Source organism: Python bivittatus, unplaced genomic scaffold (genome assembly GCF_059951505.1).
Source record: "Python bivittatus isolate LINGU-HERP-01145 unplaced genomic scaffold, Pbiv_v1 ctg000200_np1212, whole genome shotgun sequence".
Taxonomy (NCBI): Eukaryota; Metazoa; Chordata; class Lepidosauria; order Squamata; family Pythonidae; genus Python; species Python bivittatus.
This window is the reverse complement of record NW_028277040.1, coordinates 18,558,728-18,585,445: the sequence shown is the minus strand read 5'-3', so window position 1 is coordinate 18,585,445 and position 26,718 is coordinate 18,558,728. Positions and strand designations below refer to the sequence as shown.

General features: G+C 39.8%; 1 protein-coding gene across 1 annotated transcript in view; it reads right to left on the bottom strand.

Moving 5' to 3' along the window:
• The window catches only part of CCDC141 (coiled-coil domain containing 141), a 120,051-nt gene that overhangs the window by 77,993 nt on the left and 15,340 nt on the right, over positions 1-26,718 (bottom strand). The window contains 3 exon segments of the mRNA XM_088135750.1: positions 5,024-5,277; positions 13,761-13,869; positions 16,707-16,898. Of these exon segments, the coding sequence (XP_087991876.1) occupies positions 5,024-5,277; positions 13,761-13,869; positions 16,707-16,898 (555 nt within the window).

The following is a 26,718-nucleotide window of genomic DNA, read 5'->3' as shown; positions in this document are numbered from 1 at the left end:
TGGCTCCCCTAAGGAGTACTTGCTCATTCACAAAGTGCCTACCACAGTGAGTACAGTCAAACACAAAACATCAATTATCAGAAAATAATTTGCTCTCTACCAAATTGCTCTGTACCACAATCTCTAGACCACCAAGATGTTCAGTATCAACCTACAGCTTACTATCAAGAGACTTAATCTCTCGCTTTCCATCAGCTTTGCAATTTTTCCTTGCTCCTATAACTAGTGGTAGAGAAAGAAACCTTTTAAAGAAGAGGACTCTAAGAGCATGCACAGAGTTTTTTTTTTCTCCTGGGTATTTTTAATAGATTGATAATATGCTACAAAACTGTTTGAGTGAAAGTTGATTCTGAAAACTGGCAACGAAGTGAGAAACATATGAAATCACTGATCTAAGTTTTTATTTTCTAATAGTATGCAAAGAAACAAAAGCATGGACAAATATACATATCTAAAGAAGAACAACGGATAAGACAGAACTTATAAACTAATATATTTTAGCTATTAACTCATCTAAAGCTGAATGAAAAAACTGATTGGTGTTCATCCACATTCCATGACAACTTTTGTCTTTTTTTAATTTTCCAGGAAAGTAGTGAACTGCAACCATTTACCTTTTGTACTTCTAAGAACCACAGTGGGCCTTATGAAGAAGCCAAGAATCCGTTCTCTGTAAGGATGATTCTGAAGGCTAGTGGTTGCAGCATACCAGCTTCTTTTGTAATTTTGCTTAATATTAAAATAATGCTTTAATATTTTTAAAAAGAGAGAGGTAGAGGGCCTCATGGGCACCAGAAGAGGTTCTCTAGGTGCGCACTGGTGCTCATGGTTGCTACACTGGAGATCCCAGATATAGGCCAGTCCCTTAGAGGTGTGCCTCAATTTCTGCACTTTAATGAGAGGAAGTCAGAAAAACCAGCCTAATATTGTGAGGCCTAACCTAATCACTATTAGCAACCAGGAATTGCATGGAAATTAGTGAGCAGAATGGAGCATCCACAACGTAGGAAAAGTATGCAACTAAAGGATAAAAACCTTCACATTTGAACCAGCTATAGAAATCCAGTTCTTTGTCTATCCTTACTTGTTCCAGAAGAAAAGTAAAAACAGCAAAGTAAAAACTAATAAAAATTAATTTTATTTACAAGGCTTAACACTGCCACAGATTATTGCTAGTTTAAGGAGGAAAAGACTACATTGACGCTGGTACAGTTTACTTAAACTATCACGTGAATGGGATGGGGGTAAGATAAAGGAAGCATCAGAAGGACGTATCAGAAAAAAGCAGTTGCCAGGCCACATTCATCCTGTGGTTGGATGCAAGTGGGGAAAGGCTCCAAGTCTTGTTAATTCTGTTTTTTCACCTACTAAGAAATGGGTGCATACTGCTTTTGGCTGATATACTGGTTACCTTTTCCTAAACCTTGTTTTCTGTTAGAATTTTGATCAATACAGGGATTAAAAACTAATAAACACAGACTTCCCCTTCTATATGTCAGTTTTTACATGAAATGGCTGCAGCAGAAATAATATGAGGAAATATTAAAATGTTTAACTATATTGAATGTAATTAGGTAGTAATCTATCTAAAATACAATGCGATCCTAACTCCTCTCTCCCTGTTAATAATGTCTGAAAATAATTAGGATGCAACAAATGTGATTTTCTGCTAGTAGAAAAAAGCTCCACTATACGGAGGCTCCTGCCGTATCAGGGCAAATCCACCACCTTCATCTTCATTTTAGAGCTACAAGATTTGAATAAACAAACCTAAGATCCTTGAATAACTGATTGATTTGTTCACTTCATAAGAGTATGGTTGGAAGGCATTAAGAAAAATACATTAACAATGAATGTACTTCCCAAGATAATTATGGGTAGAATAGCTCTGTCTGCTTCTTGGTTTTCATTAATGCAGGGGCATTATTGAAAATATTTGACTGAGAACAGCATTCAACAATTATGAAACTGCTCAGAATACTGCATTGCAATTATAAGTTAAGAAAATTATGTTGTTTTTCAACCTTCATGCCTAAAAGTCTATTCCTAATGAGCTATTGTTCCTCATGAGCTATTGAATCAGAGTAAACTTAGATATTACTACTGCTACTAAAGTGTGATTCTAAAAATGGAAGAAATATTTGACTACTAATTGATTAATGCTATGCAGGGAGACACCTGTGTGTGCAACAGCTTAATCTAAGCACATGTCTGGGTTACCTGCAACTCCCACTCCAAGTATCTTTGGTACACAGTCCCCTCTAATTGCCAAGGTCTGAAAAGGAGGGTTGGAACCGTATTCTACTTAACATACCTATAAACTCCCCTATGACTGGAAACCCCACATAATGTTAGTATCATACCTATGCATGAGATCTTATCAAATATCTTATCATAAAACAATGATTAGGAGCCAATTATCTCAAGAAACAGCTTTGAAAAGGCAGTTAGAGAGGGACTGTTAAAAAATCATTTACAAAGAACAAGTATATATCCAAATGGCAAAGATGGATTCACACAATAAGATGGATGTACCCACCTCAGCTATTGCTGTCTCTCTTCTTTTAAGATGGACAATTAAATAATTGGGAAGGAGACAAAAATTTCATTCCTGGCAACCTTATGTTAGCTACTACAAAAACAAAAAGTATTAAGAAGCCATACTTTTCACCAAACCTATTTTTCCAAGTTACTTTGATAAATTCATTTTGCAACATTGTTTTTTAACAATGAGAATCAATCTTGGAAAATTCCAAGGCTGACTTTTCTTAGGAGACATAACAAAACAAGCAAGATTGTGTTTCACTGAGTCTTAGGAACTGTAATTTGTGATATTGTAATGACTTAACATAGAGATGGCTGCAACATCATGGTTTGTAATTTATCTCCTTTATATTAATTCAAAATGAGGATTTGTTTTCAGCTATCAGTTTATAGCCAAAGGCACTGAAGATGATGCTTCTGAAGGAACACAGGATTTGTCATTCTGGATAGAGATCAATCTAGTCATGAAACTGGTAAATCTAGTCCTCCCACAGGCAATTATGAGCATCTGATGGATGCTTCAAAGTTTGCTAGCAAGCCTAGGCATATTCATAAGACTTTACTTGGGGGATTTTATATAAAAATGCAAAGAACAATTTGTGATTTATAATATACCCATAGTGCATTACAAAACAGGTAATATGGCACTCTCCAGGGGGCTGTTTGGAAACCCTTGAGAAGCATCCACAGTAAACTAATACTGTCATTTACATATTTAATTTATTTGCCCAGTCTGTCAAGTATTTCAAAGAACATAAAACACTTTCTGTACATCATCTGTAAAGATAATTTCTGCATAATATTATATGGCTTTTCAGTTTAAATTAACATCCCTTTTTCTACTATGAACCGCTATCTCGGGAGGTTAGTCATGCTTTCCAGTGAATAAAAGGAAGGGTCACAGAAAGTTTAAAACCTTAACATGTTTATCATGTTCAAGCCATATAGAATTTAAAAAGCTGTTTCACCCAAAGAAAAGTAGGTGTTAGTTGCTCATCTCTCTGTTGCAGAATGATTCAGAAAAGTCCTGCTGATTCAGACAGAAAATCCGTCTCATGCAGCATCCTGTTTCCCAGAGAGGCCAACCAAGATAGCTACAAATGGGAAGGAAAGCAATTGCCCAGTTCTATTCATGTTCGCCAACAAGTGAAATACAGAGGTTGGCTTCCATCCTGGAGGTAATGCAATATTTATTCAAAGTTAAGTTTGCAATACAGCTGGGCAACTACTTTTGGTCTCTTTTGGGCTGCTTGGGGGTACAGAAGAATGCCCCCATTTTGCTCCTTAAAATGCCCAATGCTTCCCCATTAACTCGGGGGATCACAACTGGGGCCATGTGTAGCAGGCTGCCTGCCCCCAGCTTTTGGCTTCAGCCTAAATTTTGAGGCTTACACATCAACCCATACATTAACCACAAAGGCACAATATACTACAGGTAGTCCTTGCTTACCGACCATTCATTCAGTGACCATTCAAAGTTATGATGGCACTGAATATTGAGATTTATAACTGGTCCCTGAAGTTGTGGCTGTCACAGCATCTACACAGTCACGTAATCACGATTTGGGTGTTTGGCAACCAGCACCCATTTATGACGTTCGCAGCATCCTGCGGTCATTTGATCGCCATTTGCAACCTTCACAGCTGGCTTCCAACAAACAAAGTCATGGAAAAGCCAGCAGAAGGTTGCAAGTTGCAGTCACAAGACATTGCACTTAAAGATCTGCGGTGATTCGCTTAATGACCGTAGCCAGAACTGACAACTGCTGTCGTAAGTCAGGAGTGGTCACATGATTTTTCACTTTATAATCACATTACTTAGTGATGGAGTTGCTGGTCCCAACTGCAGTTGGTAAGTGAGGACTACCTGTATGTTAAAATATGGTTGGCTAGTTGATGATTCAATGTGTGGTACAATCATAAGCACTATCACTAATAGCCTCCATTAATTTTTCTATCTGTCTTTTGAAGATATTTAAGTTAATAATGAGAACTGAAAAAAGAAAGACTGTGGATTGTGTATAGTCTATGTCAGTCAAGCTGTAGTCTCATTCTAGATTAATTTAATGAGTGGAATTAATCCTTGTACTGGATACTAGACTGGAATTCATGTTGTTATTATTTTGCTATAATTTCCAGTCATGAGTCCTAGACTCTCAGTCGCATTTAAAAGAAGATTAGTATTCTTACAATAGCATTAAATTAGAACTATATGATTTGTGTTACTCATGTGGATTCACTAATTAAATTCTTATGCATACTTTGTCAGTGTTCCTTATTGTAAAAAAGTCTGCTCCAGTCTGATACATTCCCCCATTCCCTTCTCATCCAGTTTTGCAAATGACTGTGCTAGCTAGGAATACTGAGAATTCTAGTCCAACAGATCTAGAAGACAGAAAGTTGGAAAACAGTTAATTCAAGATTAATATAACACAACCGAGTGCACATACTTTACATATAGAAACATTCCAGACTATACCTGGTTTTCCTGGTAATGCCACTGACAGATTTGCAAAACTTGTTCTAGTCCTTCACACTGCAGCTTCAAGTGTTTGTCCAGTTGCCTCCTCCTGTCTTGTAGAACTTCAAGGAGAACGTCAATTTTCAAACAACTATTGTGGGCTCCCTGAATGAATTCTGGATTTGTGTTTGGCCCATCAGATTTGAATTCCTGTATGAATTCAGTTAGGTCATGGCTTTTGTTTAAGAGTCTCAATGATTTTTCCAGAAGCTCTGCAAAGACAATATTAAAAATAATATATTAAATTGCTGGTGAACACATCATACATACTAGAGTATCCTTCGTTTGCACTGGAGGAAAAATGTATATTGATGTAGGTTTGTTGCATCGTAAGAGAGGAACAGTTAAACTCTGTACTTCAGTGTCATGCTTAAGTTAACATGATTCTGCTGTGCTGCATCTGATACCACTGGGAAGCTGCAGGCTCTTAGCAGTCATAGCTGCAGTACGAAGATGCCAAGAGGCGTCCTCTGGAGTAATGGAATTCAAAGAGACTTGCATATTATGTCCAGCAGAGGGCACTGGTACCATTCAGATTATTTCTTACAGAAGCAGTTCAGATGTTAGCATATAACTGGGCTGGACTGACAGCTCCTGAAGCCCAAAATAAAAAGCATGTCATTTGCATATTACATCAATTGTACTTAAACATACATTTGCACATCCTCTCTGCGATTCTTGCTCATTTTTAAAAACCACAGTACAACAGGTAATTCTGAGCACCATTGCTGAAATTACATTTTTATGAAAGCTATGGAAGGGCAGAGTTCGAACTCTAAATGCCAATATTTCATCTCCCTTTGGCAGCACAATTGGATCAAGGAGTTCACATGTTTGTTACCACACAAGCACTCTTGCCAAGTGACATTCCTCAGGATATTGACGTACTGTAGTGATTTTCACAGCAGCTAGTAAAAAGTCTCCATGTAATAGCAGATAGCAAATACAATGTAGTTTCCAAAAGATTAAACTATTTCCTCACGTAAACTTCATGAGAAAAATTGCAGACCAATTTCTTCTAAGAGACATCTTGGGACAACTGCTTAGGATGTGAAATATAATTTAAATTTGATGTCAAAGAATAATGCATACATTATTTAACAAAGGTGTTAAATCACACAGGGTGCCTTTTACAAAATGTAAAGGTAGCAGCAGAGCCTAATCACTTATACCGTGCAAAGTTGTGTCTCCAGCACCTTTTCAGCAAATGTTTTGCACAACAAACAGGACTAAATGTAACAAGGCAGGGCTATACATTGTCTCAGGATCAGATCTAAGGATTCAAAGAATAAACAAGCACATGGTTTATTTCAGTTTTCCCCTTATTGAGTGGTCTCTGCACTACTTAGACCTCTGCATGCTCAATGAATTAAATTTCCCAAGGAGTCCAGTTATAGAGGCTCAGACCAATTCTCCCAGCAGGACACAATCTGGAGTTCACAGAGAGGAAAAGGCCCATAGTTTTACCCTATTCTCCTCTCAGGCCATAGTAATTAATGAGCTGTGTGTGTGTGCGCGTGTGCACCTTCAAGTCAGTCTTGACTCCTGGCCACTACACAGAAAAGTCCCTGCAGCTTTCCTGGCAAGATTTCAGAAGTGGTTTCCCCTTGCCTGCTCCCCAGGGCTGAGAGGGAGTGACTGGCCCAAGGTCACCCAGCTGGCTTGGCGCCCAAGGCAAAACTAGAATTCACAGACTCCTGGTCCCTAGCCTGATGGCTTTAACCACTACACCAAGTTGGCTCTCGGTGAGCGACCAGTTCCCAAACAAAGCAGAATCCTGCCAGAGACGCTGAATGGCTGGGTTCACCTGTCAGGCTAAGTCAGCAAGTGGCAACATCTCAGGAGCTGGAAGCCACAACTGAGCCTCCTGGCCTTTTAAAAGGCTTAGTGGTATCTCTGAATGTGGGGGGAAGTGGGGAACCTTTTAAAATATGTTTCTTAAATATTTCAAGGGAACAGATAAGAACAGGAGGCCATCTTGTGTTGTGGTGATATCACTGGAAAGGGAGAACGGGAACATTTTTTGTTTGCCCTTTTTGTTTGTTTCTTGTTTCTTCCAAGTTTGAAGAGTGAGAATAAAAGTTGGAGGCCTTCAGTGCCATCAACAAAAGGGATGCAGTCAATTTTTTCACTTTTTTTCCTTTGATCTTTTAAGGATTAGAATAGGAACTAGATGTCTCTGAAGGAAAAGTTAAAACTACAAGATCTGGACTGCAAAACCCAAGATGCTCACTGGTGGGCAGCAAATAAGACTTAGAGCAATACCGCCCCCTGGGGGGCGTTTGAATTATTCAGAGGAGCATTAAGGGGGTAGCAGGGGGGCATTAGACAGCAAGGGGGAGACAGGAAAGACTATTAGGTTTACTATATAATAACAAAAGATTACATGTAACTTATCCAACATATTTTATTAAGAGTGTAAAACTGTAAACATATACTTTGATAATTATAAATATCTCAAGCTTTAGAACACTCGAAATAGTATCGCGCTTTGGATTGCTTCAACCAGATGCTGACTGCATGAATCATACAATTGCAGTAGGTCTTAGCACAACTGTATGATTCACAAAAACATGAGCTGCACACTCGGTTACTCTTGGTTATTTAGAAATAAACATAACAGCTATTGAGCTATTCTGTTTGAACATGGATACATCACTGTGTTTCAGTCCTGGTACTGAACTCTGTTTCATTTTAGGTAAGAATATATATATTAATTCTACTTATATTTGTACATTAAAATCAAAAGATAGTTTAAAATTTTATTTACGTTTCTGATAAAGAGAACCAAACCAATTTCTGTATAATTAATTTTTAATTAATTTTTAAATCTTTAATGGCATGTGTTCGTTATTTTTTTTAAAAAAATTTGTTTTCAAAAATTGTTTGCGAAGAAATAATAAATGTGCAACAAAAATATTTTTTTAAATATATAATTCACACACACGCAGAGGACAGGGGGCATTGTGACCCCAAAAGGTTTGAGAAATGCTAGCTTAGAAATGCTTAGAATTTTCTAACACTTTTGCAGAACTATAGGAAATTCCGATTTTGCTTTTATCTACAGGTCATCTAGTTGTTGTAGCCAGATCTTACAGTATGCAAACTGTTCTAATCCCTGTCTTTTAAACCCTCTCCAATTGCCTGAGTACACACCACACAATCAGCCTCAAACTATCCAACTGCATTTTAGCCACACTGCACAATCTCAGCTGTAGTTTTAAAAGACAAAGTATACGACAATTGTATTCAGGAAAAAGTGGAAGAAGAGGGAGAACTGCCAAGAGCTAATGGGGGGGGAGGGGGGGGGAGGAAAAGCTGTGGAATCAGGTTGCTGCAAAACCAAATTGTAACCCCATCATCTTTGCTGCCTTTTGCAAGAGTTGCTGGGAGGATGGGACCAATGAAGTCAATGCAACCAAAGTAGATAGGCTTAATTTGCACATCTAATTTAAATCCTGCAGGATGGGGTTAAGAATGACATTACTATCAACCAAGCACTCATAAATAAATCAAGCAGAGCAAAAAAAGGTTACTTCAAGAGGGTGCTACTAATACACGTGCTTCATTAAAAAACTAAGGTGTTCTTTTCTCTTCATCTTATCTATTGATAAAATTAGAACCGACTGCCACACAGGGTACAATATAAAAAGGCAATTTTAATTACATACATGACTACCTGCTTTTTGAATTCTTATCTCTTTGAAAAGACAAAAACAATGAAAAAATTGTATGAGCTACCCATTCTTGACCCTTTGGGAAAAACCATATTCTTGCAAGATTATTTTTCTACTGGCAAACAATTTCCTTTGATTGTTTTCAGGGATGGACCTCTGTTTTTGCAATGGCAGTCAATCACTATCAAATGTTCTAAGCTTAAATTGCTCTACAGTGACAACTTTACACCAGTGAAGATTGAATTGAGACCACCAAACTCATATTAAAGTTTCCAGGCTTCAATTCACTGTTCTAACTTTTGATCAGAATTACATATGATTCAAGCCACTTAAGTTGGAACCTGTTAAGTTTTAACAACAACAAAGATAGGTTAAAAAAAGCAGGGTTTTTTTCATCAGGCAATCAACGGCAGCTTAAATCTATTCTAATATAATAATTTATTAAAAATGTATTTAATGGAATCATAGGCCCAAGGGAAGAAGAAAGGGTGACAAAATCCAGGAAGTTTTATAAAATATGGATTATTTGTGTTTGTGTACAAACATACGCATTGCATTGGTTGGAAAAAAAATACATGACAAAATTGCTGTATGGGAATATGGTGTTTTTAAAGATTAATAATCAATCAATGTCAATATGTCAGTCCTATAGAAAATTCACTGTGATATATGGTTTTGATTTACTGATTACATTTATATCCCATCTTCTGTTCAGAAATCCAAGGTAATTTATATGGTCCCCTGCCTCCTATTTTACCCTCACAGTAGCCTAATGGGAATTTAAGGTGAAGAAATAGTGCTGAACTTAACCAGAGGGCAACAGAACTTGGGGGGGGACTGAACCATGGTCATGCTACTTGAGCCCTCTGTCAATAAAGCCCAAATATGCTCAGTACTCACAGAATATTTAGCAGCAGTCTTATATACAGAACATTTAGAGGCAATAAATAAGGAAGCTTTTAGAATGGTTCCTATCATTGTTTCTTTTAGATTCTAAAGGTTAAAAATCATGCAATGCCACCCTTGTTTGGACTGGGTCTAGCATATTTTGTGAACTCAGCCATTTTTGTTTGAAACCATGGTTTATAGCTTGACATCTAGTGTGAACCTAGTTCATTGGGCTTTATTCAAGAAAACATGGTGTAGTTTGGTGTTCAAACCCTGACCATGTCACTTGACTCCAATGACAGTGGAGCAACGTGCGGCACCGAAAAGAAAACATTTCTGAACTACCTAGACTTTGGATCTGAACTATTCTTAGATCACACTTCAGCTGTGTATGTTCCCACTGAAAGTGGAAATTTAGTCAAATGTGTTTCATAAGCTTTCTCTATATTATATTAATTTTATTTCTGCATACATTTGCACAATAAAACTCGCTCTTTTAAAGGTCCTTTGAATATTTGTTCATTTTATTTCTCTGTGCTATTTCAACAATAGTAACAGCCAAGAGCTTTTACAAAACAGATCCCTTCTCACAACATGCAGGGCATATAAAACAGTCATTATATCAGGCATAAACGGCTTGATGCAACATAAATGGATTTGTGATTGCCGCATATTTCTCTCCAAGATGCCAGTGGATTGCCTGCAGCTCCCTGTCAGCCAACTCATCCAACTTTCCAGCACAGATGGACAACAACGCTCAGAAGGCAAACTGTACATTGCGGAATCGCTCAGTGCCAGAAACTGATCGTGCTTATCAACATCACAATAACATTAGTAAGACGAAGAAGAAAACTTTGGAATATCACAGACATAATTCTTTCAGGTGGCAAACCCAAAAACTAGGTCCCACAGTTCCTTGAGCAGGATCCCCAACCCTTGAAGGAAGACCTAGGAAATATAAGCTCTTTACCTATTCCTCTTGCTGCAATTCTGAGTGGAATGTGCCTAAATATTCTGATTTCAAGTGAGAACCATAAGTCAACTTACTAGGTTCTGTAAGCCATACTACCCAAAGATTACTTGACTAATGGCTGGTGTGGGTCTTCCGGGCTGTGTGGCCGTGTTCTGGAAGTTTTGTTTCCTAACGTTTCACCAGCACCTGTGACCGGCATCTTCAGAGTGCAGGAGAGTGCAATTCAATAGAAGAAAAAACCCTGCCTAATCCCCAGGAAGATACACATAGATTCTGACACCAAAACAAGCAGCCACTCAGTAACCCAACCCCCCCACCCCCCCAATCCCCCCCTTCCCCCCCCCCTCAGATCTCTATAAACACCCACAAAAGGGTCACATCACCCTGGGCACAGAGAGAACTGCTCCTGTCTGTGCTCCTGCACTCTGAAGATGCCGGTCACAGGTGCTGGCGAAACGTTAGGAAACAAAACTTCCAGAACACGGCCACACAGCCCGGAAGACCATCGTATGCCGGCCGTGAAAGCCTTCGACAATACATTACTTGACTGACATTTTCAGCCAAGTCAACACTTTCTCGCTCATTTTTGTTTCTTGAAAATGTCCCTTGGGTCCCCAAAATGATGACAGCTGCCTTTCCCTGTAAAATGTATCCCAAGATGGTATCCCACTAAACTAGGCTTTCCTCTTGGATGAAAAATACATTAACATATGGATAGGATTTGTTTTCAGATGCAACTATTGTATTATTATTTTTTAGATATGCATGCCACCTCTCTGTGGAAATTCAAGGCAGTTTAAGAGATCTCCCTTCATTTTATCTCCAAACCAACCTTATGACATAGATTGGGCTGACTGGTCTGAAGTTACCCAGTGAATTTCAATGGCTGAGGGTAAATTTGTTTCCTAATACATTACACCTAGGATGGGACAGCCAGAACTGCTTCGTACTTCCTTAGAAAACAGCCCTTCTAAGAGTTGGAAGACTGTTGTGATCTTTTTGTGCTGTGCTATGCTGCTGAAAATATTTTAAAGAAGTTAATTTTGATGGAGATTTTGACTGTCTCAGATTGAGCTGCGTTCAGTTTAGCACAATGAGCCATGCAACTATGGAACTACTGCACTTCTGCAACCTCTCCTCTGAGTGTTGGGGATTCTTAGCAGTAAGGTGTGATGGGGATTGCTGAAGGAAGATGCAAGCATCCAAAATTGAAGACCTCTTCCTCAAGTTCCTCTTCAATCATAGTTTGGTCCTCTACCCAACTGAAAAGTAATATCTGAATCAGGTTTGGGGGCATGGAATTAAGAAAGGAAAATCTGTCTATAACATGATACATATACCGATTTTCCTTTTTTAATTCCATGCTTCCAAACCTAATTCAGATACTACTTCTGAATTGCTGTGGAAAAATAACTCACTTGTGGACAGCTTTCTCATAACGCCATTATGTTTGAAATGCATGGATAATCAGAATTTTTGGGAATGCCATTCATCTTCCCTATGCTAGGGCTGCTACTGCCAATGTGTGCCCTGTTCATTTTGCCAATATCTATGCGTGGAGAGTCAAATCTGCTGCATTAAACATACCTCAAAGATAAGACATGACTTTTGCAGGAGAGAGAAAATGACGTATCTCATTGGACAGGATAACAGTAAGACCTGATAGTGCCTCACCTCTCCAAACCCTGTTTCCACTCTAGTGATGATGCATTGATTCTAAAATCATAGTATAGCAGGGAATCCAAACACTATCAAGTCTACCCTCTTCTTTCAGAACAGGGTTAATGGTCTAGTCCCTACCACATCAGCTCACCTAATCAAGACCACAGATTCCAAAAACAGAGCAGATGTATCACACAGGAGGGTCTCGAAATAGTAAACACATCTGATTGCTGAAGTAAGTGGGCTAAGGAAGAAAATCATTACATACAAAATTAAAAATGGAAACAAACAACTATTTAAAAAGAGCCACAGTCATGATGGGCTATCTGAACAAAGGGCAGTAACCCCAGGATCTGAGGGCTGCATTCAACTTGCCAAGGGGAAAGCCATTTGTTCAAGATGTTTAGGCATGCCTGGGTTTAATTTCATGTGGTTTTCAATTTAAAGCTTATTCTGCCTGAAGCTTCATGGAAGAAAGAGTATATAAAATAAAATGAAGTCTTCTGTCACCATTGCCTCAGAGAAAGAGAGAGAGAGAATTAATGGACTACTGAAATCTTTTCCAGATTTTGGATGCACCAGGTGCATTGATTCAAATCCTCCAGCCATCCAGCAAATACACTGATCCCAGTTCCTGCACCAGAGAGTACAGTCGTGCCAAATCCAATTGAATCACTAGATGCACCAAGAGGAGCCAGTTATGCTAATGATAGCTGAGACTTCTTTTTCTTGTGATATCTCTGGTCAAGTATTACAGTGATGAAGTGACTGTGGGAGACTCTGATGACTGGGCAGAGCAATATGTAAATTTAATCAGGTCCAGTCTTAGGAATTTTCCTGCTGCACAGTAGAAGTATTCTCTATCCATCCTTGAGCTGGCAGAAAATTATATTGGCATGAAATGTGCTGATCTGCTCCGAATCCCTATCCTGCCTCTTTGTCATGGCCAATCAGCTGGCTTCCCTCCAAAATCAACAGTGACAAACCCCAACAGATTTCCTACATGGAGAGGCTGCCCCAGATGGCGTCAGAATAACTGATACAGTTATGGATGACTTAAGCCATCTCACTTTGGCCCCTAGGATAAGATGGGGACACAGCAGAAAAAAAAGATGTTGCCAGGACATGTTTATGCTGTGATTAGCTGAAGTAGAGAGAAACCGTTAGTCAATAGTTAAACAGACTTGTTGAGATCAGTGACACGACAGCATAAACGGTTCTCCTCCATGTTATTCTCACAACAGTCCTTGATGCAGGCTGAGTTGAATGATGGAAACTATGCACAGAATTTAAATCGAGCTCTCTTCAGGGCTAATCTAACACACTTTAGGAAAAGGCAGATATTATGACATCTGTGTTATTTTACATAACTTGCAAGATTTCAACCGTGACCAAGAACATTAACTTTAGAAGAAGTTGTAACCAACTTTTATTTAGAAACACCTCACTCTAAATGCCTCCTTGTAAAACAAGATGCTCTCATCCCCTTCAGTACCTTTTGTATGATGTTTGTGCTGGTGCAAGAGTGCTTTCAGGGATTCAGGATTCTCAAACTCTTGGGAATACTGCAGAAAATCTTCAACTTGGTCAATTTTGGCAGCAAACTGTAGGAATATGAAAAATGCACTCTTCAAAGGTATGCATATACACTTGAAAAGGATCAAATATGTTTTTCAACTGCCTTGTATAACATTAATATATTTGTTCTGTTCTTCTAAAGCTGTCTTCCCCGACCTGGTACCTTTTGGATGAGATAGATTTCAATTTCAACAGTTCCCAGCCAGCAGCCCTGCAAATAATTGTTGTTGTTTATACTGCTTGTATGAAGTAGGGACCTCTTCAAAGAAATGGAAACAAGGATCCATTATCTGCTTGATTATTGCCCACATTCTCTGATTTTTGCTAGGCTGATATGCTGCAAACAATAACAAATCTTAAATGCCTATCATTGCGTTGACTTGCTAGAGCAAAAATTTTTAAAAATCAACTAAAACAGTTCTCTGGCAGGCGATATAATTGTTCCAGCTTTTTAAATATTCCCACAGATGTGTTTCCCTGCATTTCCACTCCCCCACATCACTGCCACTAACTGAATACAGCCTCAAGAAGATAGATGATTGTACCAAATAGAATCCCCTCAGCCCCAATCCCCACACTCTTCCCTAAAGCAGAATGCTATGAAATCAATTGAGTGTAAAATCTACCAAATTATCATGCCCTGTAGCAAAATAGGAGGAGGAAGGAGTATTAGGTATGTTCGCCGCCTTGAGTTATTCATAAAAATAATAAAGGCGGGATTAAAAAAAAAACCTAAAAAAATATGCATACCAATAAAACAAAACAAAAATACCCTCAACTGCCTCACAAGGTCCCTAGAATAGAGTGATTTATCTTGGTTTTCACAGAATGCATCTTCTAGGAGGAAATGCTCATAAACGAATGGCCACCACTGAAAAGGTGGAATCCTCAGCCTCTTTGTTCCAAAATGGAACTTCAGAGAATTCACTGAAGCAGGAAAAGCAAGTGCCTTTGAAAACACAGGGATGCCTAGAGTGGCCTGTTTTCCTGCCATTCTAGCACCCTGCCTTTGTTTCTTGGAGGAAGATATTTCTAGCCGGTTTGTGTAAATTGGGAATATACATACATCTAGGTGTAGGGGGATAAGCTCACACACAGTTAACCACTGTGATATGCTTTCACTTTCTAAACTGTAGTTTAATTAGCTGAATATACTGTATGTAGTGCTATCAGATGCAGGCTGCACAAAACTGGATGATGACTAGATGGCAGGAAAGATGTAGAGATTTTTGCTTCAGTCTGAATTTTTGGAACCCAGATCAGGTAGTTTAACATGTTATGGTTTACTATATTGATCCAGTGAGAGCTTATCAATTAATCCAAAACAGTAGATCAGCAATGTGTATTACAGTAGTGGCTTATTTTTTAAAGTTTATATCTCTGTTTCATTTTATTTGGTTTTTTATCTCACACTATATTTCAAGCAGGCTAGTAGCTTTGCCTTTTCTCTTCTAAATAAAATTGCTGTGTCTAAGAGAGAAAACCCCCGTTAAGGATGTTGAAACTTCAGATGAAATTAAGAAAGATCATGAAAAATGATGCCTTTTGCTCAGCCTGCTTTTTCTCAAACATTCTGTTCTGTTTTTATTATCTTTATGATAGAAAACAAATCCATTATCCTTCAGCATTTGGGATTTCACTTCTGATTTTCATTAAAGAATATCCTGGAGATGAGGCTTGTACTTTATCATAATAAAACAAAGATTACACATAATCATATTCTGTCAGTTAAAGCAAAACTTTTCAGCAAGAGGCTTCCAGCATTTTCCATTTGAACTCAACATGTGTTATTTCCCATTTGCCTCTTGCTCAGATATTTCAGGAACAATAAGGCCGGATCCTTGGTTCCATTTTTGCTACTTCAAGGAATCTAATCGGGTGTGTAACCAACTGCCTGCCAATCCCTGCACGTGTCTCGGTCCTGCTGAGAGAAATTCCGCTTGCTCAGGACTGCAACAGCAGGGGCTATAAATGTCCCCTTGGGCCCCCTCTATGATTTATGTTTTGATCACTTCCATAACTGGGAAGCGATGGGAAGCCCTCCTCCCCAAGTGATGGGGCCAAGCTGCTACCAAGAGGGTGGTACCTCACTGAAGAACAGGTGGGTTCCTCAGAAGTAGCTGGTCCTGCCATTTTTTTCAGATGAGCTATAGGGACTCCCTCAGCACTGAATGGAAGAATTGACAGGCCAGAGAGTAACTGAAAGGGGAAAATGGTATTTCAAGGCCAATGTATGGAGGCAGGCCACTGCTTTTTTGCTAAAAAGTACAGGGAGATAGGTGCAATTTATAGCATGCAAGCAGACCATGGGGAGAGTTTTAGGCATTCAGCTGCTTGCCTCCCTTCTTCTGGTATCCCACCCAAGCCAGGGTTACTATTCTCAACTTTCAGAGAATAGCCTGAATTAATTATTCAGTAGGATAAGACATGGAAAAATCATTTCATAAAGACGCACACTCCAGTTAAGAATAGTAACAGCAATACCACAGGATGACCAATTACAAAAGAACTGATAGGTGCCCTTGTACCATGATGTTGAGGCAGCAATCAATGCCACCCTCTTGCCTACTTGGATCCCCCATGGATGCCCTTCCATGGATGTGTTAATTTGGATTCCTGCACTGAGAAAGAGACTGGATTTGGTGGTCTCAATAGTCACTTACAACTCTATGATTCTATGCTGCTAAGATCCCACTGCTGTAAAACACTTGATCATTCCTATGGAAACAGAAAAACACCTGAGATTGTCTTTTTTTTCTGTCTAAAGCAGTGAAAAGTCATCAGCCAGGAAGGGGTACTTGAAATACAACATTGATTTGTTTTCTTTGAGGATGAAAAGAATTTTCCATTCTGGTAGACAAACCTCCAGAGCATGTTCAAAGAAATCCAAACTCAGTTTTAAAAGTGTCCTCCGCTTCTCAAGGACAATCGTCAGGGAATCCCAAGCATCTCCCAGGGACTCCGCCATGGCTTCGTGCACCTGCTCTTGATCTTGATGTTCTGCTGCAGTTTTGTCAGCTTCCCGTAACAGATCCCAAACTTGGCCTTCCAAAGGCTACAGATAAAAGAAATATGGATCAGAAATCAGGAAGAAAGTCCCCCGGCACTGTGGACAAGCCTCCTTTGTTTATGTATTTACCTTGTTCTTCGACTGAGAAAGACTCCTAGAAAGGTCGAAAAGGTCGGGAGGCTGTTCACAGTTCAATCCGCTTTCTCATTTACCCAGGGGCAGGGCCATTTCAGGGGTTACAGCATCCCTGCTTTCAGCAACTGGGCAGTGTGGATAAGGCCACAGCCTGGCAGAGGATCCACTGTGTGCTGCCCCTGACAGCCTCCTCTGCTCAGTCCCTTCTTGGCTGGGCCACCTGCTGGACATGCTCGTGCCCCCTTCCCTGTGCTTGGGAGGCCTCGTGCAGGGAAGCCACAGGGGCTGCAGATGACAGTGACAGTGACAACGGCGGCAGCTGCTGCTGTAGAGTCTCAGGAGGGCAAAAGAAAAGCACTCTGCTCTGGTTGCTGAGATCGAGAGCTGGGGAAGAGGTGTACTACCCTGCCTGCCTGCCTGCCTGCCAGATTGTGGCCTTATCCACACTGCCCAGTTGCTCCATGACCAGAATGAGCAGGCATTTGTTTCTGGAGAACATTGCCCTCCAGGATTCCCCACTCACTTCCATTTGTTTCTGTGTTCCACTGTTCATACTTTCCTCTTAATGTCACCTTGAAGGCATCTCTCCGTAGCTCCGTTTGGGCTACTGCATTTCTATTAGTTGCGTGCTAACCGCAGGGTGGTGTAGTGGCTTGACCTGCCTTAGAGTCAAGTATGAGCACAGGATAGGAGCAGCTTGAAAGGTAAGTGAAATCTACCCTTTGCAGCCAGCACTGGGTAGGCAGATTGGACTGTGGGCTGCAGCGCCCACTGCTACCCCAGGCCCTATGATGGTCACAAGCCCAGCACATGCCAGGCTAATGCTTCACTGCCCATTGCTCCTGCCTGCTGGAACCAACAGCAGGCTGCAAGGACAGCACGAGAAGCATGTTGCCCTGCTGCTCCAGGGGCCAGGCCATTCCTGGAGCATTAAGCCCAGGGTGATTGCCTGCATCTCATGAGCCCCACAGCAAGAGGCCAGACATTCCCTTCTCCTCATCCCATTTGCCGTCTGCTTTCCCTGAAGAGGGGGAGAGAGAGAGAGGTTGATAGAGACTGATAGACTGAGAGCAATATTTGCAGGGCAGAAAGCCAGGGAAGCAGGATTTCAACAGGAAATGCAGTTTCTCTCCCTTTAAGGAATTTATATTTTAAAAAATTAATGTAATTAAGTATTCCTTGTGATATCTCTTTAATTTTTAGTTCAGATTCAGGGGGGGTTTCATTTAGCAGAAATCCATCTGCAATTTCTGCAGTTTTAACCCAGAGTTGTATGTGGGCTCCAAATCTGGGATTTCATTGTCCCCCTCAAATCCCTAAGCCCACCTGCTTAGTGGTAAGGTCCATTAAGTTCAAGGGAGCTTAGCCTATGAGAGGCTAAGAGTATTGTTAAGGGGAATAGTGATTATTTGCAAGAACTTTGCAATACTGTAAAGAGTCAGAATACTCCATTTTAATAAATCAGCGATTAACTATCTTAAAGAATATTAAGCCTGTTTTTTATCTTAAACTGAGACTGATTCAAGAAATATTTTTTCACCTTCACTTGACACCTCAGAGAATGTTTAAGAAGTGTTGGCTGTGAAAGTTATTATGTTGTAAGTTTAAAATGATGGAGAGGACATTTAGACATATAATACGAGCTTGGCCCACTTTCATCACATTTTGGTTTAATATCTTTAAGGTTGTTAATATGGTTCTGGGAAAAGGAATTACTGTAGGCTTACAGATATGCATGTAATTCTGAATTATATAACCCCCAAGTTAGAATTTATTAATATATATGTAGAAGTATGGTTTTACCAAGCAAGGAGCATAGCAAAGAATTATCATTTTACAATGGAAAGATAGCATCAGCCTGGGTTTCCAGTCTTGGATAGATGGTATGTGTTTGCTCTCTGCTTATGAAGTTGCTTTTTATTGATGTGATAGACTGATCAACATTATTTCATGTGGTCAAGTTTTCATACTGTATTTAAAAACTGATTTTTAAAATGTATTTGTTATAACATGTTTCTTTTTTATTCTTTTTTTTGGTAGCTTTTTCATTAGAATTATTCAGTGTGTTGTACAGACCTAGGCAGTTAGGTTAGCCATGTTTTAGTTAATCATGGTTTTGTATGTTCAAACATACTCATTTTAAGGCAATCTCATAATTTCAAAATGTACAGATACCTGATTACCCTATCCTCTGTAGCAGCTGGGGTTAACAGACACAAAAGGAGTTACAGAGCAAGGTGAAATGTATTCATTGTTGAATTAGAAGTAGTGTATAGATTTTCCTTTGCCTCAGAACAAATCATTTTGTTTCAGTTCTTTTACTGTTTTCGCTGTAAAGCCTAATAAGTATTGCCATTTCTCTTTATTTTGAAATCTTCAGAGTATCTTCAGCATGCCTTCTAGAGATTGGATATATGTTTGCCCATTTTCATCTCAACTCTTTATCATGACAATGGATGAATGGAGTGCCATTTTTTTGCTGTTACTTTGGGTGCTATCTGGAAGAATGCATAATGAGAAGAGGAATCCATAATAGACAAATTAAAATCTAGGATAACTCATTCTCCTGATACAGACTATAATAAGAACTGAAGATAGGAAGAGATGAAATTCTCCTGATAAGGACTGAGCAGAGAAAGGAAATAATAGAACACTAATACACTGTTGCTTTAAACTCAGAATTGTAATATCCAGATTCTCCCAAGCCACCACCCACATATACTCTGCCAGTAATAGTTGCATCTGAACCGGCTGATAATCTCTCTGTTCTAAAAGAAATGCCATGAGAAATACTTTTCAGAAATAACAAACTATTCTTTCTTAATTAAAAAAGAAAGATGAATAGTTGTCGCTGAAAGAAAAACACATGAAGGAAGGGATACTAACAATGAATTATTATTTGAAATATGAACTCTGCACATACAGGCCAAAAGAGAGAGAGAATGAAAGAGAAAGCTACCACAAAGATTTCCTCTGAACGTAGTAGATCAGTGTTGTCCAAACTTGGCCACTTTAAGATGAGTGGACTTCAACTCCCAGAATTCCCCAGCCAGCCTTGCTGGCTGGGGAATTCTGGGAGTTGAAGTCCACTCATCTTAAAGTGGCCAAGTTTGGACAACACTGTAGTAGATGGAGAAACAAAATGCATGTTTTTAATTGGAGGGCATGAGTGCGCATCCTATGTACACCTGTGGCCACCAGCTCCCTGTTTAGCTGCTGCTGAAGGGGAGGAGATGGATGAGGAGAGAACATGAAAAATATGTGAATAGCAAAAAAAGAAGGGGAAAAAAAGGAGTCTTACTCTGCATGTCTTCGCTTCGATCACACACACTTTCCATTTGGCCTTAGAAACCTGAGGCTCCCCACACCTTTCACAAGGCTCGTGCAACTCTCAGCCCACCCTCATTTTAGGGCACGCGAAACAGAAACTTTGTGGAAAATACAAGAAATTAATTCAGGCTCTTCCAGTGGCCCTTTGGATCACATAGAAGAACAGATGAGCAGTGGCCTTGCCTAACTTTAGGGAGCATGTCCTCAGAGGAGGTCGGAACGGGCAAGATAGATCAAAGCCCCGCCCCTTTGGTATCTCTGTCAATGGCACACACAAATACAACTGAGGGAAGGCTTTGATCGTGACACCCCAACTGCCATCTTGTCTGTTTTGAGTTATCTTCAAAAGGTGTTTTGGAACGTGCAGAAACTCAGATGTAGCCCTTGTCTGTAACTCCTTAAGTTGCCAGGGCAAAAAAGGCACAGTGGCTTTAAGGAGTTGCAGATGGGGGCTATGTTTCCGCTCCTTCAGACTCTGAAGTATCTTTGGAAGATCAGATCCAAAATGCTGCAAAGCCCCATTAATTATTGTACTTAGGGGTGACGCTGAGAAGATTGACTGAGGTGAAGGCATTGTGAAGAAGCCTTAGTAAAATGTTTGGTTTTGCTGCCAACCCTGAGCTTATGAAGCAGGAGGATTGGTCAAGAAACATGGAAGCCCCAAGAGATAGTTGCATTCTTCTCAGTCAGCCGTTAAGTCTGCAGGCCTGACTTAGTCTTAACTGTAGCAGTAATCTCTGTGTTGGACACACTTGCCTAATTATCTCCTCTTGATGTTGCTGAAAGAGTGAATGGCTTAATGTTTCTAAAAATATTTTCCATGTTGAAGATAGGGAATACTAGCTGAAAGATATGAAAGCTTATAGCAACTTTTAGAAGGTTATACAGTGTGATGAAATTAAAATACACTGAGCAATCCCTGTGCACTCAGACATCAATCCTGCTTGGTCTGATGGAGTTTACTTTCAATAAAATATGCACTGGGTGGCAGCCTTAATTCAGCTGGCAGAACAAATGTCAGTAACTATTGCAAATATATATAGAGAGAATAATTCTTACAAAGTAATAATCTGAACATTAATTTGCATATTTGTATTTTCTTCATAAGAGTATGCTCAGAGTGTATGGATGAGTAAAGGCTGTTTTCCAGTTTTTCACTTTCTTGGCCATATCCAATGATATGTACGCCATGATTTTTTTAATGTGAGTTGTCAATAGATTATTTCTGTTAGTACCTTTTCAACTGTTTCAGTATTCATACAGTTATTATAGTTATTGTCAACTCTTTGGTCCAATCCTTTATTTTAAAAAATCTAGCTAGGCAAATGGCTATTACCAGTTCTTAGGGCTGGGAAATTCAGTAGTTCATTATGCACATCCTAAGTTAGTGTTATAATTTTTGGGTTATGACTGATCAGAAGACTTTTTCAATTTTCTTGAATGTCTGTATGCAGGAATAAGCATATATATCTCCCCCACTGTTCCCATTTTCATCTCCCTCTATACGTGAAGGATAACTTTGTGTACCTCTTCCCATGATTTTGAATTTTGACAAATCAGGATTTTAAAATGGCGCAGAGGGTTTCCACAGACAGGGGAGTCATTTAGTTATAAGGCATCCCTCTCTACATAGAAAGGCTTGGCTGGGAGAACCTGAGTTAGCATACCTACCTCTAGTCCTTCACCTCACATGTGTGACTATTATGCATATGTGTATATGTGTGTGTGTGTGAGAGAGAGACTATATATGTATGTCTATTGCACATGTAGCACATGGGCTCACATCATAGCACAAAACCAGAGGTGTCCATACAGGGTTTAAAACATAAAGATAATTGTGAGAGAGTCTACCTTTTTATATGCATCAACATAGTGTTCACATGCAAAGGGACAGGGCTTCAATTATGTGGTTGAGACCACCATCTTGACTTTTTTGACCCATCCAATGGATACTGCTACTTTAGGCATGCACAAGAGGCGCAAGTGATGCAGCACACATCATGATGCAAAACTTGCAACTGGCATACTTTCATCAGACGTCTGGACATAAATATATGAAAGGCAGAGCTTGCTTTGTGGTGTAACCACATCTCATAATTTCATGTCATCTTGGTTTACTGTGGGTGCCTCAGTTGGTGTTTGTTTCCCCACCAGCAGTGCAAGGAGACGTTGGAAGGTCAAGTGCAGCTTCTGTGGGTAGACTAAGGGGTTCCACATGTCCTTTGTCCCAGGCAGCAGCAGAATGTTGTAAGCCGGCTCTGGATCTGGCTGCAAAATTCCGAGACTTCAGCTGAACTGCCAGAGTTCCATTTGACTATTTGAGGTTTAGGAATTTCTCGTGATATAATTAAACATTTAGTTTAACTATTCTAAAAAGAAGTTTGAACTACTAATTCCGCACTGGCAGTGTTTATTATATAATACTGGTAACATCATTATTTAAGCTCAGAAAGTGCTTTTCGTTCAGATGCTGCTAATTATGCTACTTAATTTGTTTTTATGCTTTTGGTATGCTGAATCTCAGTGAGCAATTTATTTTTTAATTGCAAGCTATTTGCCAATAGGTAAATGGGTGCATTTGGCCATTATGTGCTTCTCTTGTTAGGCAGAGCAGCCTACGAATTCAATAAATATATTTCAAGTCAGCCAATTTGTTTCCAATGCCAGCTGTTCCTCTTACCATTCATTACATTTTGCATGCAGAGCAAAGTCAGAGGCTGACGTTTATGTGTGTTTAAAAGAGACCTAGGTATTGATTCACTAAAAGTATCTCAGTCGCTGCTAGTTTGTTCACAAGAGGATTTCCAAGGCCATCCCAGGGAAAGAATAACATTAAGAAACTGAAGTGTTTATTACCCTGAATATAGGGCAGACTCTGAACATATTTTGGATTAATACAAATGGAAGAGGTGGGGTAAATACTGCCAAAGGCAATTGGCTTGATTTGAGATTACTTTCCAGGACAAAGAATGCCTGTGAAGTCTGTTTTTCCAGAGATAACTCTCTAATTGGGCATTAGTATGAAAATGACAATATAATATAATATAATTTCTTGGATCAAATTAGCCATGCTGCCCTCAAGAGTTCTTTGTATCCAGGGAAATGCCCTGTAGATATAATGGGAAATCTCTGTGTATTGTAGAATATTTCTCTATTTTGAAAAGAGCTCCTATAAAACAGGGACATAATGTGAGTTACCAGGGAGGGAGGGAGGGAGGGAGAGAATGAGAGAGAGAGAGAGAGAGAGAGAGAGAGAGAGAGAATCTCCATCCAACTTCACAGAAGCCAATTTCTGCTTATGCAACAGGATATACCCATTGTTCTGCCTTCAGTACATTCCTCCATTCACTCCTCAGATTTACTTCTGAAGAGTTCCCTAAACATCAGAGCAGGTTTGGAGAGAAAAAGGGGGAAATCTGTGACTTCTGGGTCCATGGGCATCAATCAGAGATGGTGGTTGGAAGCCACTCTTAAGCTAAAGGAACAAAAACGTAACTTTTTTTTTTAAAAACAAGTCTTACAGAAATAGAGATAAGTCTCTGAAGGGTGTTATGTCCTATTGTTACTCCAGGCCTGCAGCCCAGAATTCTGATTATCCCAATAATCACGTTATGGTCTGAGCCAATGGCAGGACAGGGCGAAAAGAAAACAGAACTTGACTAAAACATCATCGACAGTGAGAAACGATTGTGTAAATGGTCCTTTCATCCTAGCACTCAAAAAAAAAGCCCTAGTCAGTCACTAAGCAGGTATAAAGAATGTACTTGGTGCCTCTGTTTTCCATCTGTTTTCCTCACACCAGACCGACACCTCAGAACACTCCCCCTTTGGTTTTCCATACACCCAACGCTGGAAAGCATTGCTTGAGTCTAGCATAATGTGCCAGTAATCACTGATCCTGTCAACACTGCAGTTGCTTAAAATATCTTTACAGTACACAAGGGCATCAAGGGTCACATAGCAGAGTGATAACATAAGCTCCACCACAAGGTCATTTAGACGTTATCACAGAAATCGTTTTCCACATCTACTCTCTGAAATTGCAAGCCATTCTCTAATGGCCTGTACCACAATATTTTAATTTACAACTCATTATCCTATTTGAAAAAGTCATTATCCAGGGTACACCAGCTGTTTTGTGCAATAATGTATCATGAGCTTTATCTATTGTCCAGTATAGCGTTAGGAGAACATAAGCCTTGTAATTTCAGCCAAGCCCTAATTTAAGCAATATTATATATGACAGAAATAGAGGACTTGAGGCATCCCATTGGGTGGAGGAGAAATCTAATATGACTTTCAGTCTTTATTTGCCCTCTCTGCTTCTTGGAGTTTGATGATCCAACATTTAGACTGAGTTGTGAAATGGTGAGAAAAATTTGAATGCATGCTTAACTATATGCTATAAAGAGAACTCATTGATTGTTAGTTAGCTTATATCAGTAGCTTTTAAGCTGTTTAATTTCCAGGAATAGGGGCCTCAGTAACTTTTCTGCTGAAATTTTCCATTTGAGAATTGGCCTCTGTTTCCCCCAAGGCCTCTGTTTCCCTCAAGGTCCAGGCTTGTGGAACCTGAAGAAGTGGATAGGATTCTTTGTAGTTTGAACTCTGCCACCTGTGGATTAGACCCATACCCCCCCTAGTTCCTTCAGGGGACTAGGTAGGATAAGAGTGGCTGGATCCAGGAGGTAATGCTTCTTTGAGAGAGAGGACAGTGCTGCAGAAGCGTGCCTTCTATTGAAGAAGCCATCCCTGGACCCCAATATGTTTAATGACTTTTGCCGTGGCTTTTTTTAAGGAAGGCTATGAAGAAGGGGAGGGGGAATAGCTACAGAGGCGCCTGGAGGAAATGGATTATCTGAATCATTTCTGGTTGAGATTCAGACCAGTCATAGAATTGAAACTGCATTGGTTGCTTTGGTAGATGACTTTTGTTGGGTCCTGAATAGGGGGAAGTATGCTCCCCTTGGTCCTGTTAGACCTTTTAGTGGCTTTCAGTACCATTGACCACAGTATTCTTCTGTACTCCTACAACTTTTGAGAGTCCAGGGCATTGTTTTACAGTAGTTTTGCATCTAAGTGAGTGGGTGGTTTCAGTCAGTTGCCACAGGGAGAAAACAAGTCAAGTCCAGGGGAGCTCCAATATGGGGTCACAAAGAGTTTGGCACTGTCCCCCATGTAATTTAATATATGCATGAAGCCCCTGGGAAAGGTCATTTGTTGGTTCAGAGTGAAGTGTCACCAGTACTCTGATACCTTGCCACTACAGGCTGAGTCAGAAATGTCATGGAAGGCTAGAACTGGTGTCTGGAGGCTGTGAGAATCTGGATGAGGCCAAACAAACTCAACTTAAATCCAACCAAAAGAAGTTCTTAATAGTCAATAACCATCAAATAACTAGTAGTATATTGTGGAAGTAGATATTGTGGAAGTTCATGACTTGTGATTCCACCTGGGTTCTTAGCTCCTGCTCAGACAGAAGGAGGAAACCATGCCCAGAGGGCCTTCACCCAACTCCAGCTATTGTACCAGTTGAGACTTTATCTAGACCAGGATGACTCAACCACAGAAACCACAGAAGCCTTAGTACTGGCAATGAAGATATTGGTGGATAGCTTTTCCTTTTAGGATCAACCATCAACAGTAAAAGAACAAGCAGTCAAGAAATACACTGCAGACTAGCACTTGGTAGAGCAGCTATGAAGACCTTGAAAAAGATATTCAAATGCCATGATGTGTCCATACCTACAAAGATCAGAACCATTGAAGCCATGGTATTCCCTATGACATTCTATGGAAAGGACACTTGGACTTTGAAGAAGCAGGATAGGAAGAGTATTGATGCCTTTGAACTTTGGTGTTGGAGAAGACTCCTGAGAATACCATGGAACCCAGGAAAACAAACCAATGGATCATCAAACAAATCAACCCAGAGTTCTCACTCAAGGTACAAATAACCAGGCTCAAATTATCCCACTTCAGACACATTATGTAAAGACCTAGCTCTCTGGAAAAGGTTCTAATGCTGGGAAAGGTGGAAGGAAAGAAAAGAAGAGGATGACCAGCAGCAAGGTAGATGGACTCAGTTACAGTGGTGATGAATACACCATTGGATAACCTGAAAGGCCAGGTTAGGAATAGATTGTCATGGAGAAAATCTATCTATGTGGTCACTAGTTGTAAAAAATGACACGATAGCACATCACAATCAGTCACTGATTGACAGCAGGCTTCAGGGCTCAATTCAAACTAGTGATTATTACCTTTAGAGCCATATACAGTGCAGCATCAGGATATATCAGGTAACATCTTGTCAGATGGAGCCTGTCCATTCAATCACATCATCCAGAAAGAGCCCTATGCAGCCCCTAATTCATCAATCTTCCACAAACAAGCTGTA